At 35.4% G+C, this 21,410-nt stretch overlaps 2 protein-coding genes across 2 annotated transcripts in view; one reads left to right on the plus strand and one right to left on the minus strand.

Annotated features, from left to right (window-relative positions):
• The window catches only part of LOC115340067 (zona pellucida binding protein), a 32,734-nt gene extending 12,100 nt beyond the window's left edge, over positions 1-20,634 (plus strand). The window contains exons 4-8 of the mRNA XM_030010858.1: positions 5,338-5,481; positions 7,354-7,572; positions 10,053-10,129; positions 11,790-11,967; positions 19,213-20,634. Coding sequence (XP_029866718.1) covers positions 5,338-5,481; positions 7,354-7,572; positions 10,053-10,129; positions 11,790-11,967; positions 19,213-19,304 — 710 coding nt within the window. The 3' untranslated portion in view covers positions 19,305-20,634. The remainder of the gene's footprint in view (positions 1-5,337; positions 5,482-7,353; positions 7,573-10,052; positions 10,130-11,789; positions 11,968-19,212) is intronic.
• SPATA48 (spermatogenesis associated 48) overlaps positions 1-21,410 on the minus strand; it is a 121,116-nt gene that overhangs the window by 92,741 nt on the left and 6,965 nt on the right. The window contains exons 2-3 of the mRNA XM_041122831.1: positions 19,791-19,891; positions 16,142-16,680 (exon numbers count right to left, since the gene is read on the minus strand). The gene's annotated coding sequence lies outside the window, so the exon portion shown is untranslated. The remainder of the gene's footprint in view (positions 1-16,141; positions 16,681-19,790; positions 19,892-21,410) is intronic.

The raw sequence follows: 21,410 nt of genomic DNA on the forward strand, positions 1-21,410 counted from the left end.
CTACTTCTACTTATGTTATTTTTCTCACATAATAAGGATTGCTTATCTTTCCAAGTCTGAGCAGGGAACCCGAGTTCTGTTTTTTGTTTCCTTTCATGTATGTCTCATTTACCCTTTACTGTAATTTCATTTTTAAAAAGAACAATAAGCACTGTGATGAATTTGTAAACCTGTTTAATCTCTTATTTTAATTTACAATTTAGATTATGAACAATTCATCCTGAGCTTAATCTGATCAGACAGAGGACAACCTTCTGATTCACAATTAACAAAAATTGCCCGTTTCGCTCCTCTGGCTTCTGTTTACTCAAACTGCAGTTTCAACAGTGTAGAACAGAAAACCATGGAGACCTCAGACTTCTTCCAGTTGACAGGTTTAAATCTCTTCAGGCAGATTGCTTCAGATTGCCAAGTTGCTATGCCAACCTTGGTTCAGTAGCAAAAAAGCTATGGTGGTAGGGGTTCTTGGCACTTTGGCAACTTCAGGTGTACTAGAACCAGCAGCAAGTGGGCAAAACCCATTTCAGTAAGAGAAGAAAACTTGTGTTTTCCTGACATGACTTTTATAGGGATGATAGAGGTTTTAGAAAAATTATTTTTAAAAAGCGGTAATGAGAGGACTTGAGCTTCAGCCACCACAATTTTGGGTAAATCCCACAAAGATGTTTTAGTCTCCTAGGGCTGTCGTGACATTCATTATTTTTTTTTTTTTGACTCAAAGAAAGTATAAACAGACAAAAAGCTAAGGTTTCTAGCTCATTAAATGTTTGCTGTATAAAAGAATTTGATCCCTTGGCCTCCTTTTAGAATGGGTGTAATCCTCTCCAAGTGGTAAAAATTATCTGGGTTTTGGTGTCACTAGTTAAGTCTTCTAACACCTGTCATAGCAAATCTCCCTAACAGTGGGAAACTAGGATTCATAAACCTTGCTTCATAGATTATTTCATACTTTTTCAGTGTGGCTGTAGGGAAGAAAAGAAAAGAATCCTTTCAGTGGAAATGTAGAACTGTGAATCGAGTTTTAGGAAAGTCTAACAAAATACTGCTTTTTGGAATGCTTCAAAATAAATGCAATTATTTAAGCATAAAATCTCTAGGAAGAGAGCCTATCTTTCATTGTACTATCTGTCATAGTTAGAAAAGTCAGATTCTCTTTCAGGCACACCAGCCCTTGACACACAACCCAAGAAGGTGTTTTGTGCCCCGAAAGTCTGTCTAGCTATATACATCAAACATCATGACTACAGTAAAACCTCACAAAGAGCAGTAAACACTTTTCTTTCTGTAGCCATTAAAAAACAGTTCTGTTTTTTTGACAAGCAGCTTTGTTCACAGATAATTCCAGTCCACTTACATGCAGTTGAAAGAGTAATGAAAAATTAAATACTGCACAAAATGTAATTTAAAATCATTACAACTTTAAAATTAGCCAGTCATTTTTCCTCACTTAGTATAGTGACTCTTTTGTACTAAGATCTGGAAATGGTACTTTGAAGTTTTTAAACAGCTGTTGGGCTGGTTGGGAATAAGAGGTTTTCAAAATATACTTTAAGTGGAGGATAAAAATCTTCAAAATAATTGCTTCTTATATTCTGGATCTTAAAGTTTTACGGCATAAACCAGCATTTTTTATGGTGTTCTGAACAGCTAAATAGAACAGAAAAGAGAAAGCATTTCAATCTTTATTTCCAAACGTAAACATTGGAATAGGCCTGTTCTAGTTTGGTGAAGATGAACCTAGGAATTTGGCATTACAGGAAAGTTACTGCTTTTCATACACACTGCCACCTAATATATACATAGAAGGAGTATTTGTGTCAGAAGATGGTTACTGTCCTTTCATAGGACTGAAAAGGGTACTATAGTTATATAAAACAAAGCAACTGACAAATAACCTGCACTCAACCTCTCAACTACAAGCTAAACTCCAGATATTCTAAAACCTACTATTGGTATATCAAACAGTTCTTCTGTGGAGAGGGAAGGAAAGAGAATCTGAAGAAATATGAAGCTGCTTTTAGTAGATTTGTGTATCTGTATACTCATGCTGTCCTTATAACCGATAAATGACTTATACATGTGTCCTGAGAGACTGTCAGAGTCCTGTCTGGACTACAAAACAGAGTATGTTTCATTCCTAAGCAGCTTTTCAGGTGAACTGAAGTTTATTATATACCGTGTTAGCTTTTGTTTCTGTACATGTATAATTAATCACTGAATTTACCTATTTGGACATCTTTAGATATTGCATATTTGAATTTGAACATGCTCAGTAGTTTAATATGAAGATTAGAATTTATGATCTGGATCGATAGCTGGTTTTGTATGTTTATAAATGTCTGAAAAGTCTGTTTCTGAAAAGCCCATTGGCCTGATTCTGCTGTCATTTACTTTTGTTTTTAATATATAACTTCAAAATACAGAAGTTGCTTTACTGTAAAACTGGTCTGAATAAGAGGTGGGGTGGGAGGATGGGAAGTAACTTTATTTTTTTGCACTGAAAGAACTGGAAGGAGAATCAATCCGTTGGTTTTAAGTTTAGTAAACAGAAAAATGAAAATATAAGAAAGCTTAGTTTTAAATTTAATTATACAAGGGTACAGAAACTTAAGGGATTTCGTCTCTGTAATGTAATTCTCACAGGAATAGCTGTTTTGCATCCTTCTAATTCCTGAGGATCCTGGAAAATGGTCTAGCTTCCTCTCTTAGCATGAATAAAAAAAGAACTTCTGTTTTAAATCATGCCAGTTTTCACTGACTCCAGGGAACCTCTGAACTTGATCACATTGCTTTTTGTCCATCATGCATGTGAAATGCCTCCTATGTAATAGAGGCTTATTAAATCATATCATGTAATTCACATCACAAAATGTGATGAGAAATTCTGTTCACCTGTCTTGCTGAACCTGCTGCAGATGAATAACATGGAAAAAATATTAGATTTAAGAAAAGGGTGGATAGCTTAATAACTTTTAAAATTTTGTTTTAAAGCTAACAGTCTGTTTTGTGAACCCAAATTTATCTGAGTAGGCAGTATTGATTCAGATAATCCCATGGAGCAAGGCATTTTAAGTGCGGTTTCTTTTATAACACTGGGGGCGGGGGGGGAACAACCAACATAACAGGCTCTTGATTTCATGATCCAAAAGGAGATTCTTTACACACAGACATACTATTAAAATAATTAATGGTTACTATGTAAAAATTCTAATCTTTTCTGGTATATGAAGCATTCATTATTCAAGGTAGGATAAAATTCTATAATAAAGTCAGTGACTCAGTCCCTCAGAAGAACACTTTACTTTTCCGTTTCTGCTAATGTACTTTCAAAAAATATTTGTGACCAGATCTCTTCACTGGATTTCCAAGTTTTGTCTTTTGCAGACTTGTCATCATTGCAGTTCAGTAATGCATTTTGTAAGTATAGCAAAGCTGTCTGTGATATATCTTAAAGGTGCTCTGGCTATCCAGTCAAGTAACAGTGTTGTTGCTTTTGGCCCACACAGGGCAGTTGCATATGCCAAAGATCAGAACTATAGTTCTTAAATCTATGCTGTTTTTCTGACAATATTAATCCGATAGCTATTCCAGCATACAGTAGCAAATGACATTCTAGTTTATAGACTTAGCATCCTGAGTAGTTCATCATCAGATTAAAAACCTCTTCATCATCCAAAAAATGAGACAGTGTGTTGTTAATGTGAGAGCCTAGGCTGATACAGAATCCCAAACTATTCTTGTCAAAGAATTTGCACTTTCAGTCTTTTTAATAGTACTCTTTTTTACCAGCACTTGATTTATTTTTTTTTTAAACACAGTGATATATATGACAAAATTATGTTAATTAAAAGCTTAAATGGTTTCTTGAGGAACTAAGTTGTGCTACACCTTCCTGCCAAGTATGTAAAAAGATGCACTTCAATCAGGCTATTTTTTTCCCCCAATATCTTTCTTAGAATCACATACCAGGAAAATCAGCATGCATCTACAGTAACATGTTAGTTTGAATAGGAGTGTGACTTTGAACTGAATTGCTTGACTGTACCCACTTACCACATTCTGTTTGGATCATGCTCTGGTCTTTGAGTGCACAAAGTGGAATCATTTTGGATGAAGCTAATTGGAAAGGTTTGCTTTGAGAAATAATGCATGCTTGACCTGTAAAACCAGATTAGGACTGGTCTGAAGTAAAAGCCCTAAGATGTGTGTAGTGTAGATTTCATGTCCTTAGCATTGATTTTTTTCAGTCTAAAAATATGCTGCTTTTGCACCACACTAATTGTCTAAGCTTCCATCATCTACATAAAAGGTCTAAATTATTTAGGATGTTAAAAAGATTTTTTTTTTTGCATCTGAAAATGGAAACAAAAAATCCATTCTCAAAATATTTTATCAAAGTGAGTATTTTACCTTGAAATCTATTACAATTGACTCTAATCTAGTGGTTCCCATGGTTTCCTTTGACAGCAGGATGGGCTGCATGTTACTATTTGAGAAACCCGTATCTATATTGTTACTGCCTGAGGACTTCTCAAGTCAGGAAAGGACTCATCAACTGTCATCATGTAACCCTCATGCAGGCTACATGGGACAACTCTGTGGCTCATTTTCAGTGCCCAAATCTGACCTTAAGCAGTTCTTTCCTTTCTCTTTAAAAACCTAGTTAAAGAGCCATGCTTGTGATTTTTCCTTTGAAGTAGGATCCTACTTCCTCTCTGCCTTGAACTGAAGACTTGTGTTAAGACTTTGGCCACCGTAACAATGCATATCTTTCCATACAGAAGGATTATTTTACCATCCTAAACATACATGATTCTTATTTTGGCATACACATACAATTTTTGTGGAAGGTCTGTTATACAGTACTTGCTTAACTTGAACTTCCTGTCTTGCCTACTTTGAAGTTTACTGCTTGTTAAACACCACCAGCAGCTAATTCATGAGGCAGTTCCTGAAGACTGAAAGGTTAGTAGTCAGTTTGACTATATAGAGGTATAAAAAGAGATTATTTGCCCCCTTTGTCCTTTTTTTTTTCTGGGAGTTCTTTGCTCTTGGAAGTGTTATTGGAGAGAACAATAGATGTCTGAGATCAAATAAAAACAGGTTTCTAGGACTGCTTTGTCAACCAATACTTAAAAACACAGCAGCAGTAGGGCATATTTGTGTAATGCTGACCTGAGTGACACCCGGTCAGCTTCAGTTTCCGAGTCCTATGCCTTCAGCTGAATCCATAATATTATTTTGTGCACAGCTTAAGAGTAAATAACCATTTGGACCCTTACTTTCTGCACTTTCTCATGACGACAACTAAATTTATTTCATTATTGTCTTTACTAGAAAATAGCAGTGTGCAAATATCACCAACAGGAACTTTAATATTGAGACACTTCAACCTGAGTGGAGTTTACACTTGTTCCATTGTTTATAAGCTAACAGCAATGCAACCTGATAAAAACCTCATAATAAAATATCTTATTTATGGTAAGTTACCAATCCAGGTAAATGTGTTGTTGCCTTGAAGAAGTTTTATTTTTTAAAATGTGTTGCTATTTTAAAATAAGTAGGATTATTTAGAATTTAATTTGCAGAGACAAAGACATTCTGTTTCTCTGGGAAATTGTTTTTAATATTAGTTGCTACCAGGCAGTTCATTTAATGTCACTTACAGAGCCTTAAATGAAGCTCAGTGGCTGACTGAGGAACTTATGAATACAGTTCTTTTTAAAAAAGAAACATAAAACATAATGAAATGTAACAAATTGAATAGGCAGTAATCCTTAATAACATTAAAATGGTATAATTTTAAACTGAATTATTCTTTGAGACTAATTTAGCACAGCCATATAGATTTATTTCACACATATTAATGCCTTAATTATTGCCTGATTGTGTTTTTTTAAGTACCTATCATTTAATGATGTAATATTTGTAGCTTATTCTTTCCTATTCTGATTACATTTCCTTCTGTCAGCAGGTAAAAAGTCTTTGATAAAGTGAAGATTGTAAATGCAATGTCACTTATTCATTACTAGCTCTCCTTTTCTTCTTTAAAGGATATTTTATTCTTGTGGAGATGTAGGCAAGAGCTCCTATTGCCTTCAGCAGGAACTATGTCTGATCTTGAATTTAAAATGCGTACCAGTGCTCATTTAGAAACATCGTAGAGCACAATAACATAAATTAACCTCTGATGTAAATTAATTTTACTTTGGCGCAGCAGCCTTCATACAGAATAACCATGACTTTTAGCAGCTGGCTTGCTTGACAGAACTGGAAAGGAAAAAGTTTCTTTTAAACAGTTTTGATGGAAAAGGTTACAGTTTTCAGTAATGCAGACTTATATCCTTCAATAAGGATCAAATCTGAATGTTAACATACAAAATTCAAGCTTCATACACACATACAAAAAAATCAGGAATATTGAGCAGCAGGGGAAAAGAAATGGGGAGGGCAAAAGCAAGGTAGAGGATCTAATGAGTTGTCTTGATTGGGTACCATATTTTGGATGTTCTGCTGCTTCTTTCAGCTGGTTTTGATTTCTATTCCTTCGTTCTTTCTTCCCTGCCACCCCCTTCTCATTTCTGTGATTATACCCACACCATGACCCCTGTTCTTCATTCTTTTATTCCTATTTTCTATTTAACATTGTGCTCTGTTGATCTGCAGCTTTGGGTAAGTAGAGTGGTTATCATGAAATAACTAGAAACATGCATTTTATGCTACACTGGCGTATTTGTAAAAGATGCCCAGGTGTGCATTTAGCTTTGCAGTAAAGGTAAAATAGCTGATCCATCCATAAAAGTAAATTTCATACCTATATGCAAGCTTTTTCAGTTACTTCTGCTCACAGAGTAGGAATTCCTGTTCGTCTTAACTAGTTCATCTTCTATTGATCTCTGGGGAAGAGGATTCAGTTTTTAAGCCCTTTAAAATACTTCTGTGATAGTTGACTAAAAAATATGTAACATACTACTGTAACTGGCCATAATTTGTGAGGTGAAATATTGTGCCACCTACTAAAGGGTATTTTGTATGCTTCTTAACCTTAGCGTTCATATTCTTCATCCCTTTAAGGTAATCTCCTGTTGGTTTAAAAATTTAAAAATTACAATAATAAAGAGTAAGACTTACTGACGGATATAAGTAAGAATGTTGACTTGTAAAAATCTCTTTAAGTGTTTCCAGCTGGCCCAGCATACACTATTTTATAATTAAAAATTCTCTGGGGATACAAAATAGGTTTTGTTTATAAATTAAGGATTTAAATTGGCAATTTTATTTTCTAATATACAAATTACTTTTCTTTTTACTTCATATATGTTCCTCATCATCTTTGAAATTTTTTTCCTGCAGCTTATTCTGATCCTAAAAATTACTATGAGTTCACAGCCCAGTATCACACAGGCCCCTGCAACAGTTCTCGTAACACTTCTTTTGAGAAAGCATTGCTTCAGATACTAAGCAAACTTGTTGCTGAACTTTCTTGTGAGGTTACATTAATTAAGTCAGAATGCCATCATGTAAAAATGCAGAGAGGAGGTCTACAGAATGAAATCTTCTTTACGTTTTCAGGTAAAAATCTGCTCTGCTTTTAAAGAATGGTTAGAATTTTTACAGTTAATGGAATGTATTTACTGCTTATAAAGTTTCTTGACTGTAAAAATGCTTCAAAGTATTGCATGTGAAATTCATGTCAATAGCAAAAAGATAGTTGATCGACTCAGAAGTGCGTATTTTACATTATTTCAGAAGAGCTTTAGAACATTTTATAGCTGTGCATAGATCAATATATTTTTAATTTTGTATCATAAAACATTATCATGTCCCTTGTTGCACACTAACATAGGAAGGAAAGTGATACAGTGCATTCTGTAACTCCCCAGATTACCTTCATCTAGTCACCTACAACAGGTGTATAAATGACTCCATGGATGTGCCTTGGTCTTTATAATCAGCTTCCAAATGACAGACTAAGGCTGGATGTCTAATTTTCAAGAACTAAAGTTAAATGAGATGAACTTCAGTACTTGTCCTTCTTTAAGTGGCAACAATAAAAGAGGGAGACTTCATAATTTTCCATTTCTTTTAAAACAAAAGGAGCCTAAAGGAGACCTGGGCAAAACTGAGTTGCCAGAAATACTGAGTTGGCTTGATTTAAAGCAAACCATTAGATGGCTTGGGAAGATGTCACCAAATTATGGGATATTTAAGGATTCTTACTGAGTGTGACTATGTATTGCAATAATTATAAAACTTTGTATCTGATATTTGGGTGTGTTGATACATAAATGAGTTTATATGTAAAGGAAGACCTCACAGTGTCTTAGTTACTTATCCTCCTTTGATAAAGATTAGTTATTAAAAATACATTTTCCCTTTAACATGAATTTGTTTTCATAAAACGTTGCCATTAACAGCTTTTCACTAAAGGCATTAACTGTGGAAATCTCGGTGTCATGTCAATCCAAAGAAGGTTGTTTATTGTTCTTGAGACTCGTTCTCAGAATATTCTTCCTGAGCACTGAAACCATATGAAAAGAAAGCGTCAACTCCTTTATGTTGTGAGTGAGGTCTGAAGGAACATGTAAAACAGTCCCAATATATGTTTGGTTCACTTGAAGTACTTTAAGAGATATCTAAAACCCAAATAGATGCAATTTATAATTGTTGAGCTGAATCTACATAAGAACATCTGCAATATTTTCTTGGACTTACTGTTCCTAATTATTTCAGCTCTAAAAAGGCCATTGTTTTCATGTGTTGTATTAGATTAGTCACGATGTATCAAGACATGGACTTTGTAAAGATCCCTTTCTGAACTAAGTATACCAATTATGCTTCATTTTCCATGTTCCAATTTTAATTTTCTTGAAAATTAAATATAGTTGCTTATAAAAACAATGAAACTATTAGCCAGTTGTGTTTCTCTGAAAACTATTTGTAGTGGATAGCATGATGTATCTGAAGTCTCATTACTGATAGTGTAGTTAGTTAACTCTAAGGTTACTGAGACTACATAAATGAGATTTAGCCAATGCCCAGGCTTTATAGAATATCTGAGCATTAGGAGGAGAAATTCTCCAGTTAGAGATTTAGGTGGATGTAAACTTTGATACGGCCCAGTGGTCAAGCTACTTCAGAATGTGTAGTTTAAGTCTTAGAAAGTACTTTTTGACTTCTAAGTAGCATTTGGTGTTTCAGAATTACTTCTGTGATAGAGGTATTTAAAGCTTATCATATAAGGAGTTAAATTCACATGTTAACAGATAATTTTATTTTTAATATGGCAGCTTACCCTAATGTCAGTTCTGGAGAGCAGTCCAGCAGTTTAGTTAACTGTTTCCCAGGCCTTCACCACAACATGTTAGTACTAGTCAGTCGATAAGGAATGTGGACCGGTGCAAATGGATTACTACAATGTAACTATGCTTTTTCTTCAGTCCATACTTGAAGTCTTCCTTTGGTTCTATGTGTCATAGGCATTCCTATGAGAATCTAAAGGGTTGTGTGGGCGAGACTCTGGAACTGATGTGTTTGTGCAGGGAGGGGAGCAGGGAAAATGTTTAAAAGCACTAGATATTGCCCTGATTGATTGATTGTTCTTGAGAAAAAACTTGAGTCCGTTGCAGAAATAGTCAGAAGCCTGAACTGTTAGGGTTCCTGGATGACTGTTTTAAAACCTGAGTCCTCATTAAACCACAATGGCAGGCAGGTAATTAGAGAGTTGCTTATTTCTTTTGAAAGGATTCAGATAGATATAAATCTGGGAAGAGTCCAGAATGATACATTTCCTTGCCATTAGAATTTACAAATAAATGACAGTTCCCATAAGATATTTAAGTATACTGAAAATTATACATAGATGTATAATATCTATAAGAGGACAAGCTCTGTGATTTCTTTAAAACATTGCAAGTTAGACATGTGAAATATGGTAAAATGTCCTAAATACTTGCATCAGAACTGACTAGAATCTTAAATGAGTAAATAAAAAAATAAACGTCAATTTCATTGACCTTGTTCTTCTATAAACAGATTGTGTTTTGTTATAGTTGCTTCCTTAGACAGAGAAGAACACAACAGACTATGTCAGCAAAGTGCTTGTGATGCAACTCATAGACTAAACAAGGTACAGTAGATGGAAGAATAAAAAGGCAACTAACATAAGCAGCTACTTTCACAATAAAGTATAACAACATAAAAAATGAAACATACAAATTTTATATTCACTAAAACTTTTAAATCAATTTATTAATTTACTAAACAAAGTATCAGTTAAAATATTCTATTGCTGTTTGGCAATATTGCTAATATTCTATTGCCATTATGGATAAGGCAGATCATACTATCAGTCAATATTAAAGACAGTACATGAAGAGTATGAAAAGTGGCAAGACAATTGGGAAACTTTGAACATGTGCTATCTTATAAATATCAGACGTGCTGTTTTGCAATGGGAGTGCCTTTCCATCACTTCAAAGTGATTTTATTATTGATCTGGCAGAATTTTAGCTTTTGAAGGCATTTGGCTTTTACAGTAGAGAACCAGAAGCCAGAGTCTTGCTTACTAGGTTAACTGTTAATTCAGAGGTTCTTAAGGGAGAAAGGAGAAGGGGGAAGGGAAGTACAGAAGGAATACCAATAGCAGGTATGCAAATCATGCTTTGGGATTCCAGTGGAAGGATGAGGGGGTCTAAAATAACATTGTGCTCATTAAGCAGCTTCCATCCTGCCCACTGAAAAAAAAAACCCTAAATATGTGGGGAAAGCTCATGATCAAAGTTCATCTTTTTCATACAGACAAGAGGATCAAATTAAGAGAGCGCGAGTCAATGTGGTTTTGCCAATTTGTGTGTGTACTGAACCTTGCAAGCCTATTAAAGGGTTTTTTTCTTTGCTTTTTCTTTTTAGCTTTCTATATATATAATTAATCCCTGTATACAAATGAAGCACTGTCTGGATATGAAGCACTGATACTTTTTACTGTTAGACTTTGTCAGATTGCTAATGGGTCTATTTCTGTTACATATGTTATATATCTTAGCCAGTTAGAAGTCACATTTTTAATTTTAACTACTGTGGAAGACACTTCATAAAAAATGGTCCAAAATTCCAGGGAAAATAAAGGATTTTTAAAAATAAACATTGCCTTTGGCTAGGGAGATGGAGTAGGTGAGATGCAATAGAGCTCCCTTGTATCCTAACATTTCTGTGATTCTGTGGTGCTGGTTCTGCACTGATTGAAAGGAATGTTTTTCCTGGCTAGGATTGTATTTGTGCAAATCTTTTTGAGTAAGGGAGTTAAGTCTTCTGTGATTATATTTAATTGATATAATAATAACAATAATCCCTCGTTTAACTTGGCCTCAGGACACCTTTGGCGTTTTCTTTTTATTGAACAGAAATAGCTAATAAAGATGAAAAGTATGTCTGAAATGTAAGTGGACCTACATAAGAGTACATATTGTAGATGGGAAAGCTGCAAGTCTATTGATGTTGGGCTACAGATGTCTAATGTAGGCAAAATTGCTATGGATTAGCTTTTAAAGTTCTATTTGTATACTTCTGAACACTTTAAAAGACATTGCATTAATTGATCAATGTTTATCTATATTAAAACCAACATATCCAAGAATATCAGATAGTCCTGTTTCCATTCAGCTACAATCAAAAGGTTTAGTGATACATCCTTTAAATCTTAATCCTAACTCATACTTACATTCTTTTGTCTTGTATTCTGATCTCTTTCCATCAAACATTCTGAAAAAATACTATTTGTTTCAATTTAGGCAAAACGCCTTATAGAGAGATTTTTTAAACAACAAGTGGAAGTTAGCAGGAAAAGTTCTGAACTGTTGCCTGAAATATACTACATTGAAGGTACTCTGCAAATGGTATGGGTTGATCGCTGCTATCCAGGATATGGAATGAATGCTCTAATACATCCAGACTGTCCAGAGTGTTGTGGTAAGTGACAAATTCATCTATTGTACAAAGTATTAAGTAGTGCTACAATGTTTTTTGCTCTGATTGAACTCAGTACTTTGCTATTTAACTTTATAAAATTGTTATGCCATACTGTTTTGGGCTGTGATGCTGTCAAGTCTGTCAAGGTAACCAGTACTACATCAGGTTTGTACTTGGGTAGACCTCTCATAAAAACCTTGTTGATTTAGATTTTAAGCCAGACCCACAATTTCTATGGCCTGATTTAAATTAAATTGAATCCGATTAAATTCAGACCTCTAGATAGCAGTGGGGTTTTTTGGAATTAGCACAGAAAATCTGTAATCTGACAAGGTATGTTTCAAGTGCTGTTTTACAGTGAGAGAAACAAGACAATTATTTTTGTTCTTAGATTTATAAAAGGGGGCATAATAATGCAATGCTTTCATCTAATTACAAACTTCAATGCTAACATTCCAGATCTGAGTGAAGTAAGAATAAAAGATAAAATAATCACTCTGTATAGCTTTGCAAAATTAATTTGTAAATAGCTGTGATCCATTTGGAAGAATAAGGAAAGAGGGGGGAATGAATTCTGGTAATTTTATTTTTGTCAATCCTCATATTAAAATGAGTGATACTACCCTCCTTAGATGCTAAGGAGTAGATCGGTGTTTTAAAGAGTGGTTCTGCCAGATTGCATTTTGCCGAAGAAAAGGTTAGTCATATGATTCCCAGATATTGAGCCTGAAGTCTCAAGGGAACAATGGAAGCAAGACACATAGAGAATAAGTCTGTAGTCAAGCTTTTGACAGAGCGGATTCCCTACAGACCTAGAAATGGTGAAAGAAAACACTGGATTACATATTGAATGACAGTTTACAGAATGGAATACACTTTTGTAGTGGGTTGACCCTGGTTAGATGCCAGGTGCCCACCAAAGCTGCTCTACCACTGCCCTCCTCAGCTGGGCAGGGGAGAGAAAATAGAATGAAAGGCTCGTGGGTCGAGATAAGGACAGGGAGAGATCACTCACCAATTACTGTCACAGGCAAAACAGACCCAACTTGGGGAAATTAGTTTAATTTATTACCAATCAAATCAGAGTAGGATAATGAGAAATAAAACCAAATCTTAAAAACACCTTCCTCCCACCCCTTCCTCCTTCCTGGGCTCAACTCCACTCCTGATTTTCTCTACCTCCTCCCCCCACCAGTGGCACAGAGGGACGGGGAATGGGGGTTGGGGTCAGTTCATCACATGTTGTCTCTGCTGCTCCTTCCTCCTCAGGAGGAGGACTCCTCACTCATCCCCTGCTCCACCATGGGGTCCCTCCCACAGGAGACAGTCCTCCACAAACTTCTCCAACATGGGTCCCTTCCACAGTGTGCAGTCCTTCAGGAGCAAACTGCTCCAGTGTGGGTCCCCTGTGGGGCCACAGGTCCTGCCAGGAGCCTGCTCTGGTGTGGGCTTCCCACAGGGTCACAGCCTCCTTCAGGCCATCCCCCTGCTCGGGTGTGGGGTCCTCCCTGGGCTGCAGGGGGACAGCCTGCCTCACCATGGTCTTCCCCACGGGCTGCAGGGGAATCTCTGCTCCGGTGCCTGGAGCATCTCCTCCCCTCCTTCTCTGACCTGGGGGTCTGCAGGGCTGTTGCTCTCACATGTTCTCACTCCTCTCTCTGGCTGCAGTTTCTGTGCTGCTGCAACTTTTTCCCCTTCTTAAATCTGTTATCCCAGAGGCGCTACCACTGTTGCTGATGGGCTCGGCCGTGGCCAGCAGTGGCTCCATCTTGGAGCCGGCTGGCATTGGCACTGTCGGACATAGGGGAAGCTTCTAGCAGCTTCTTGCAGAAGCCACCCCTGTAGCCCCCCCTGCTATCAAAACCTTACCACACAAACCCAATACAACTTTGAAAAGAAATAATAAAAATATGAAAGAAGATAGAGTCAACTCTAAAGTTGCAGGATGTGCAAAATGTTTCCATATGTGATTGTTTTTTCCAATCTGCTGCCTTCATCAGAAGGAACTTAAAATTTTTGGTCCATGTCTTCCAGCAAAAAGTGACAAGTATCTGGATGGGATATATATAATATCAAATTTATTAATTTATTTTAATACAGAATATTGTTGTACATGATTTCAAGGTAAGGTACATGCAAATCAAGTTTAGAAAAGTATGTCGTCTTTTGTATGATTTGTTTTGTATGGACAGCTTTGTCTTGGGCTTTCCCCCAGCATATCTGACTCTATTCTAAACTAATTTGTATTCCTTTTTTCTTTAAAACACAACTTTCATTTTAGCTCTGGTGGCTGTTTAACATAATTAGTAAAAAACAATACTGTTTTCATAGCTGCCATGCTCCTTTGCCTCCTGCACTAGACAGCAACACTACATAGCCGTACACCAGTGTCAACCCAAGAAGCTGATCCCTGTTCAGATGGGATTGTAACAGACACCTCTTTAGCAGATACAGGGGCAAGCTTTCACGCCTGAGGTACTCAAGAATCTGAAACAGTTGGCCCTGAAACTTGACCAATTACTACTTCCCATAGTTGAGGGTGTCATTCTGTCAGCATGCTCAAACATATACTCTTTTCCTTAGTTGACCTCTTGGTAAAATCAGTAATTACCTTTCCCAGAATCCAAACCACCATATCATAGGCAGTAGAACTGAAAGGGTCCTCTGCTTATCATTCTACCTCAAGGCAAGTTAGGAGCTTCAGTTATTTCTGACATATGTATCCTGCATAATCTTTAAAACCTCAGAAGACTACATAGACTCCCAAGGAAATATAACTCAGTACTGCACATCCTCACCACTGGAAAGCTTTTTTCTAAGATATTTATGTAATTTCCCTTGAGGTAGTTTATACCTGTTACTACTTGTTCTGTCTTAATAGAATCTGGAAATTTCCAGATTCTATTAACTTATCTTTGAAATAGCTTTTGTATATCCTAGAAGACTCTGACCATTTTCTTCTGATATTGTCTTCATTGAACTAAACCACCTCAAGTTCAGTCTTTTTGGTCATGTTTGATAGACCTCGTTCAGCCTGTTTACTGTCCATTATAGGTTCTCTACATTTGTTTTCAACGCCTCAAACTTCATGTAGTAGTTCTCAGGAGACCATGCCAATATGGGAGAATTAGTTGTGATTTGCTAAAATCCCTGGATCGAAATCCCTGGATTGGTTACTTAAACAGAAAATAAATATTTTCCCTATTATCTTTGTTAGTGGGGTAGCTTTTTCCAAAACATGCACTTACTCACAGAAGCATTTTGATAAATACATTTCATGGCAGCACAGCAGAGTTCAACTTCTTGGGTTACCCAAGTTTCCCTTGTAGTTGCAGGAACTAGGTCCTGTAATCCAGTTATAACAGTTTTAAGGTCCATTTTAGAACTATTAGGGAGTTTTGGTCTCTTTAGCTACTCTTGTTGTATAATTAGAAGATCAAGCTTTCAATCTAAATTAATTAATGAAAGTTCATACTTATTTGCCCTGATGGGGAGAATGCCTTTTAGCTTAAGTAGATTTTTTTTTTTGTCTCCTGTTTTATAATCAGAACAAGTCAATTACTTTCTATCTGCTTTTGTAATAGTTTGCGTTCAGCAAACCTGTATCTTGCATGCCCTTTTTTGAGTTTAGTATTCTTGCTCAGGGGTGACTAGAATTTAACATGGTATTTCAGATGAGCTCTTACCAGCGCCTTTTACATCAATACTGCTTTTCTTTTGGTCCTAAGAACCTCTCTCTCAAATGATCTAACAGTAACAAGCTTCCCCTTTTCATTGCAACTGATTGTGCTCACAGTCCTCTTTAATGAAACAAATATACAGGCCTTTCTTATTATTTCTTCCTGCCTATTTAAAGCTTGTCCTTATTCACAGCTTCTGTAAGTTTTGTTGTCAGCATAGTCCATTGGGAATTTTTCTGATAATCATGTTAGTGGAAAGATTTAGTAAAGTGTGTTTAAGGGCAAGCTCATGAGTAATCCCTTTAGCGATTTCTCTCCAATTCTTATTTCCCTTTTAAGCATCATTCAGTAGTCTTTTTTTTTAAATTTCATTCCAACCATAGTTTTCTGTAGTTTGTTACATTTGTATGTACTGCTGTATCAGGTGCTTTCAAATTAATTACGTGTTTATCTTCATAGTAAAACAACATTGGGTTGTATTACTTTCCACTTACCTGCATGTGTTTCAGCATTCATTCATGAAATCTTTACATAGTATAGCAGTCTGATCAGCTGTTCTGTGGTTTCTTGGACTTTTTTTCCTTTTCTGAGAAATTTATAATACATTTCGTACCAGTCATAGGTTAGCACCAGTCATAGGGTATCACTGCAGTTACACTGCAAACCTCAGATTATCATCTGTGTTACCCTTTAATGGGCCAGTTCTATTTTGGAACATGGAAACAGATGTTACTCAGACTTCCTAATTTAAGTACATTAAACTTTGAAGAGTCCAACTGTTTCTAGTCTCCGGGTCTTGATAAGGATATGACAGAATGGGAGAGGTTATGGACTAGGCCTAAGAACATGGAGAAATAAAAAAAACCTATGCATATTCTCTGCAGGTTTCATAACCAAACCTACTCTATTGTTAGTTCTCATACAGCAAAATAGCTGGATGTTCAGTTATACCTGTTCTTTCCTCTATTTTTAGAGTATCTGGTTTCATATAGTTTTCTAGTAGTTTTGGTTCCTCCATGCTGTTGTGCATGCTCTGTGAACAATACATCATTTATTTTCCATTGCCATCACACAATTTGTGCACTAAGCATAACCCTTTCACTTACTGCATCATCTACCAATCTAAATCTCCTGTATTAGAACTTGCATTCATTTCCTTCCCCATGCTTGTGTCTCATGTTCTTTTATATCATACTATATCCTCATTTGTTTTTTTCCCCCTCTGCTGTTATATTAGAATGGCATTAAATACTGAGGTATTGTCACCTTCTACTCCCATTTTCTAGTCTAAATCTCTTTCTGAATTAGTCAATTAGACATGTTAACCTGATTAGTCACTGTGTGATGTATCTATCTTTAGAGAAATCTTGGTAGAAAACACTGGTGGTAAAACATATCAAAATTTTGTTCATCTGGTACCAGATAAGCCTCAGGCAGAACCTTTTACTGAGTGATTTTGTAGAGGCAATGACTTAAAGACACAGAGTTAGTGCTGATTAATAATTCTGTTTAATCTTCTGCCTCTGTAGAGCAGTCTTGAATAAACAGAATTGATGAGTACAACCATCTTAGAAATTATTTTATATGGTTTTATCTTAATTTTAATGTTTTTCTGCTTTTAAAGCCCTATTTTATGTTAAATAAAGCACATTATTCCAGGATAAGTTAATTAAATATTTTGACAACAGCTACATGAGGTGTGATCCACCATTAAATTTTACTTAAGATATGCAGTTGAGTCACTTCCATGTCATCAAAATTTCTAAATATAATTTTTCTGCTTTATAAATCATTTTATTTTGAGAGGTTTTTTAATCAGATGCAGCTGTGAGATTAATAGAGTACAAAGTGTTCTATGTTTCTTAGGGCTTCTCTGGAGAGACAATTTGATATCATACCCTGTACTAGCTTTATGAAATATTTTTTGTCATGTATTATTCTGCAGAGCTTGATTTCTGTGGTATTTTTAGTAGACTAGATACTGAATAGTCAGTTCTAATTTGGTTTTCTTCATTTCTTCATATCAGTACGGTGATTGTTTATACTACTGAAACATAGTAACTTGAAAGTTCAAAAGAAAATACATTATTCAGGAGAATATTGTAATACTCCTAAATATCAGAAAAGAGTGCAAAATACTAGTTAGCTTATAGGATACAAGAACAAATTAAGACATTATGTGCATTTCATGAGAGAATATTTTGCTAAGATGTTTATACTTTCAAAGTGAAGGTACACCAATAGGAGTTTTCCATTAGCGAAAAGATTGAAACAAGTTAAGTTTACCACTTAAAGAAACTTTCCAGCAGCTGGGTAAATAAGCTACAGGTCCCTACTTCAGATTCCTTTCTCTTTTTCATGCTTTCTGCTAGACAGCAAACAGATGACACTTCTGAGAAGTAAACTTTTATCCCATTGTAAGAGAAGTCTACCTTGCTCCAATTAAATAAACTGAAAATTCTGAAGGATTTACTAGAAGTGTGCCTATAATCTTCAATGAAGAGTAGAATTATTCCTCTGGTACACAAGATGATTGATTTTTCCAGACAAAGTTTGGAAATGCCTTTAGTTACATGTATTTGTAAAGGTTTCTCTTTCCCATAAAGCTGTCTTGGTCTGCCTATACTAATGTACAAGAAAGGCAAGGTTTTGATATCATCTGCAGAGGACTCCTCTCACATTTCATAAGAGCTCTAACTCCTCTTCAGTCAATAGCAGTGGCAAAAAATGCTAGGCAAGCTAATAACAGCCACTGGGGATCAAGTGAATCCTGCCAGCCCCAACAAACGAAGATAAACCAAACCAAATACTGAAAATCCTGCTGAAGGTTTGTGCAGTAGTGACTAAGAAGTCATTATTAATCCAGGCAAAACCCAATAACCAGGTAAGCGCTGACCCTGCAAAAGGAAGGATGGTCTTAATTACCTTTGCATACTGAATACTAATGCTGTTAATTAAAGAGCTATCCTGAAGAAAGGCTACCATTGCCAAACTGAAGTATGATTCAGGACAGTCATAACCAAATAGCTCAAATTCTCCTTTTTTCTGTCAAGAGCATAATGCTGAGTTAAGTCTTTTGTGATGAAGTCATTCTGCAGATGACTGTATAGACTTCATCAAATAGCATAACATGACCTAACAGGAAAAAAAAAATCATTCAGAATACTTGTTCTGCATCATACACTGATTTCTGGTTTGATCTATTATTTTTGCACTACTTAATAATTATCTGAGCTTAGATTTCAGCTTTATTTTGTCTTGTATTACTTATACAAGCAGCTGTACCAGTTTATTTAAAACATTATTGGATACAGGCCATATTAAAATGTAATTGATGGATATATCCCCTGTAAGTAGATGGAGTGAAAAGGGATGAAGAGAAAAATATGGTGTAATAAATAGATGATGTATAATATATATACAATTTTTTCATCATCAACTAGTAGAATGCTGGAAAAAAACTGATGTTTTTTCAAATAGTTAAAGATGCATTCTAAACATTTCAAATGTAAATATTTTATCACTTAAATTCCACATCTTGTCCTTTATTTTTTTCTGTCCATAGTTATATGCAGCCCAGGATCATACAATCCTAGTAATGGAATTCACTGTCTGCGGTGCGACAGCAGTTTGATATATGGAGCAACAAAGTGCTAACAGCTGAGGGATCTGCACTCTTGCAATAGCTCTTACATATTTTAATGTGATATTAATAAATATTTTTTAAATGTGTACAGCTTGTTTTGGTAATATCAATAGAATGCAATGATTAATCAGCACATTGGTAAAATATTGAGGTCATACCACTTAGGACTACTTCATTTTTAAGGTCTTTAGAATATCTGATAGGTTAATACCAATAGAGACAACTAACTAAATTGTAAGAAGAGAATACAGAAGTAGAGGTTATTTTGCATACTTAGTCCCTTGCTGATCAACCTCAGCTCCTCTTGACACAGACTGGTGTAAGGAGTCTGTGTTGTGGTTTTCATCTACCTGTCTGTTCAGTTGTTGGTTAAGAGGATTATGGTGAACAGCTTATGCTGTACATCTAGCACCGAAAGGTCACAAATGTTGCAATGTAGCCTCAAATGCAAGAATACCCTAAAAATGTTCAAGATAAATTATAATATCACTACTGACCAGTTGGTAACCTCTTCCCAAAGAATGTAAAATTCCACTTGGGTCAGGCATCTGTTCCACCTTTAAAGATACCATGTTGAGCATAACCCTGTTGCTCTTACCTGAAGAAAACAAACAGTAACATAAAATACCATGGTACTTTTTATGACACTCATCTTTACTTAAGTAAGACTGTTGAGAATTACTAAATGGTTGGCTCAATGCAGTCCTTGTCATTCATTAAGAAAGCCTTATTTAAGTTGGTATTCAGTAACAGAATCCTGTTTAAACCCCTGTTTGTTTTGTATTTGCAGATCATACCCATGCAAATTGCAAAGTTTTTAATAAATATTAGAGTTTATTTAATAAATATTAGAGTTTATACTCTTTTTCCCCTTAGCTCTTTCTCCTACCTAGTTCATGTATAAAAATGAGCTAGATGTAAAGGCCATTTTTAGCTCTTTGTCATATCTGGAAAATGGGGTTTGTAGGTGTTTGTTTTTTCAAGCACAAATACAGACTACAGGTTTAAATATGTATGTCTTCAGGAACTGTACTCTGAAAAAAGGAATAAAAAGAAATACTGTGCTACATCTAAGAAGTAATTTTTCAATATGATGTATTATCTCAAGATACTATACTATAAGCATCCCATTAATATACTGTTTACATGACAGAGCCTGAAGCTCCAAATAGAATATATTTTGATGTGAAGGACACAAAAAACCAAAACCAGTACATTTGAAAGTAACTAGTAAGACTATGATTTGCCTTTCCGGTTTGAATGAACTGAAGTAACTTCTATATAAAACATATGCAATTAAGACATGTGAAAAAAATGGAAAACAAGCATTATTAGCATTCTACAGAGTGACACTGTTTATTGCTCAAACACTAGTATAAACAGCATAACTAGCAGAATATATAAAATAGCTCGTTTTATCAAATGCCATTTGAAAATAAATAGCTGGGAAAGAGCATGTTAAAAGAAGTTTAACAGTTAAGAAATGAAACTCTAACTGTAATCCATAGAATGACTAAAGGCTACCAATTCCTTATTTTTGTGTGGTAATTAATTAGAAATGAACAGACCCCTGTGTTGTTACATTAGGCTGAAGCACTGCACATTCATATGTTATCTCCATAATATCCCACTCACAACAACACTAAATTAGTTAGCAGTAGATTGAATTATTAATGGCTAAAGAGAGAGCATAGTATGTAGTACTGTCTTTGAGAAAATACTTTGTTAAAAAAACACCATACCAAGTAATATCAGCACATGGAACTTCCTACAGTATGGATAGCAAATTAATTTAAGAATTACCCTCTGAAATGAATGCAGCTTTTTTAAGGCAATAGCAATATAGATTAAGCAGCATTTTGACATTTTTATGTATTTACCTTCCTGTTGCACATCAGAAAACAGTAAGCTCTGGCTGGCAGATTATTTCATCAGTTAAAAGCATTTACAGAATTGTATCTATACTTTGAGGGAGAATAATAAAGCTGATGTAGTTTTCACTGGGCTATTATACACACTAGAATATTGACTTTCTTCTCCATGCATACATTTATGGATTTTAGCAGAGTATAGAAACGATGGTTTTTGGTCCTCCTGATAGGTGAAATTAACTTCAA

Source organism: Aquila chrysaetos, chromosome 4 (assembly GCF_900496995.4).
Source record: "Aquila chrysaetos chrysaetos chromosome 4, bAquChr1.4, whole genome shotgun sequence".
NCBI classification, from domain to species: domain Eukaryota; kingdom Metazoa; phylum Chordata; class Aves; order Accipitriformes; family Accipitridae; genus Aquila; species Aquila chrysaetos.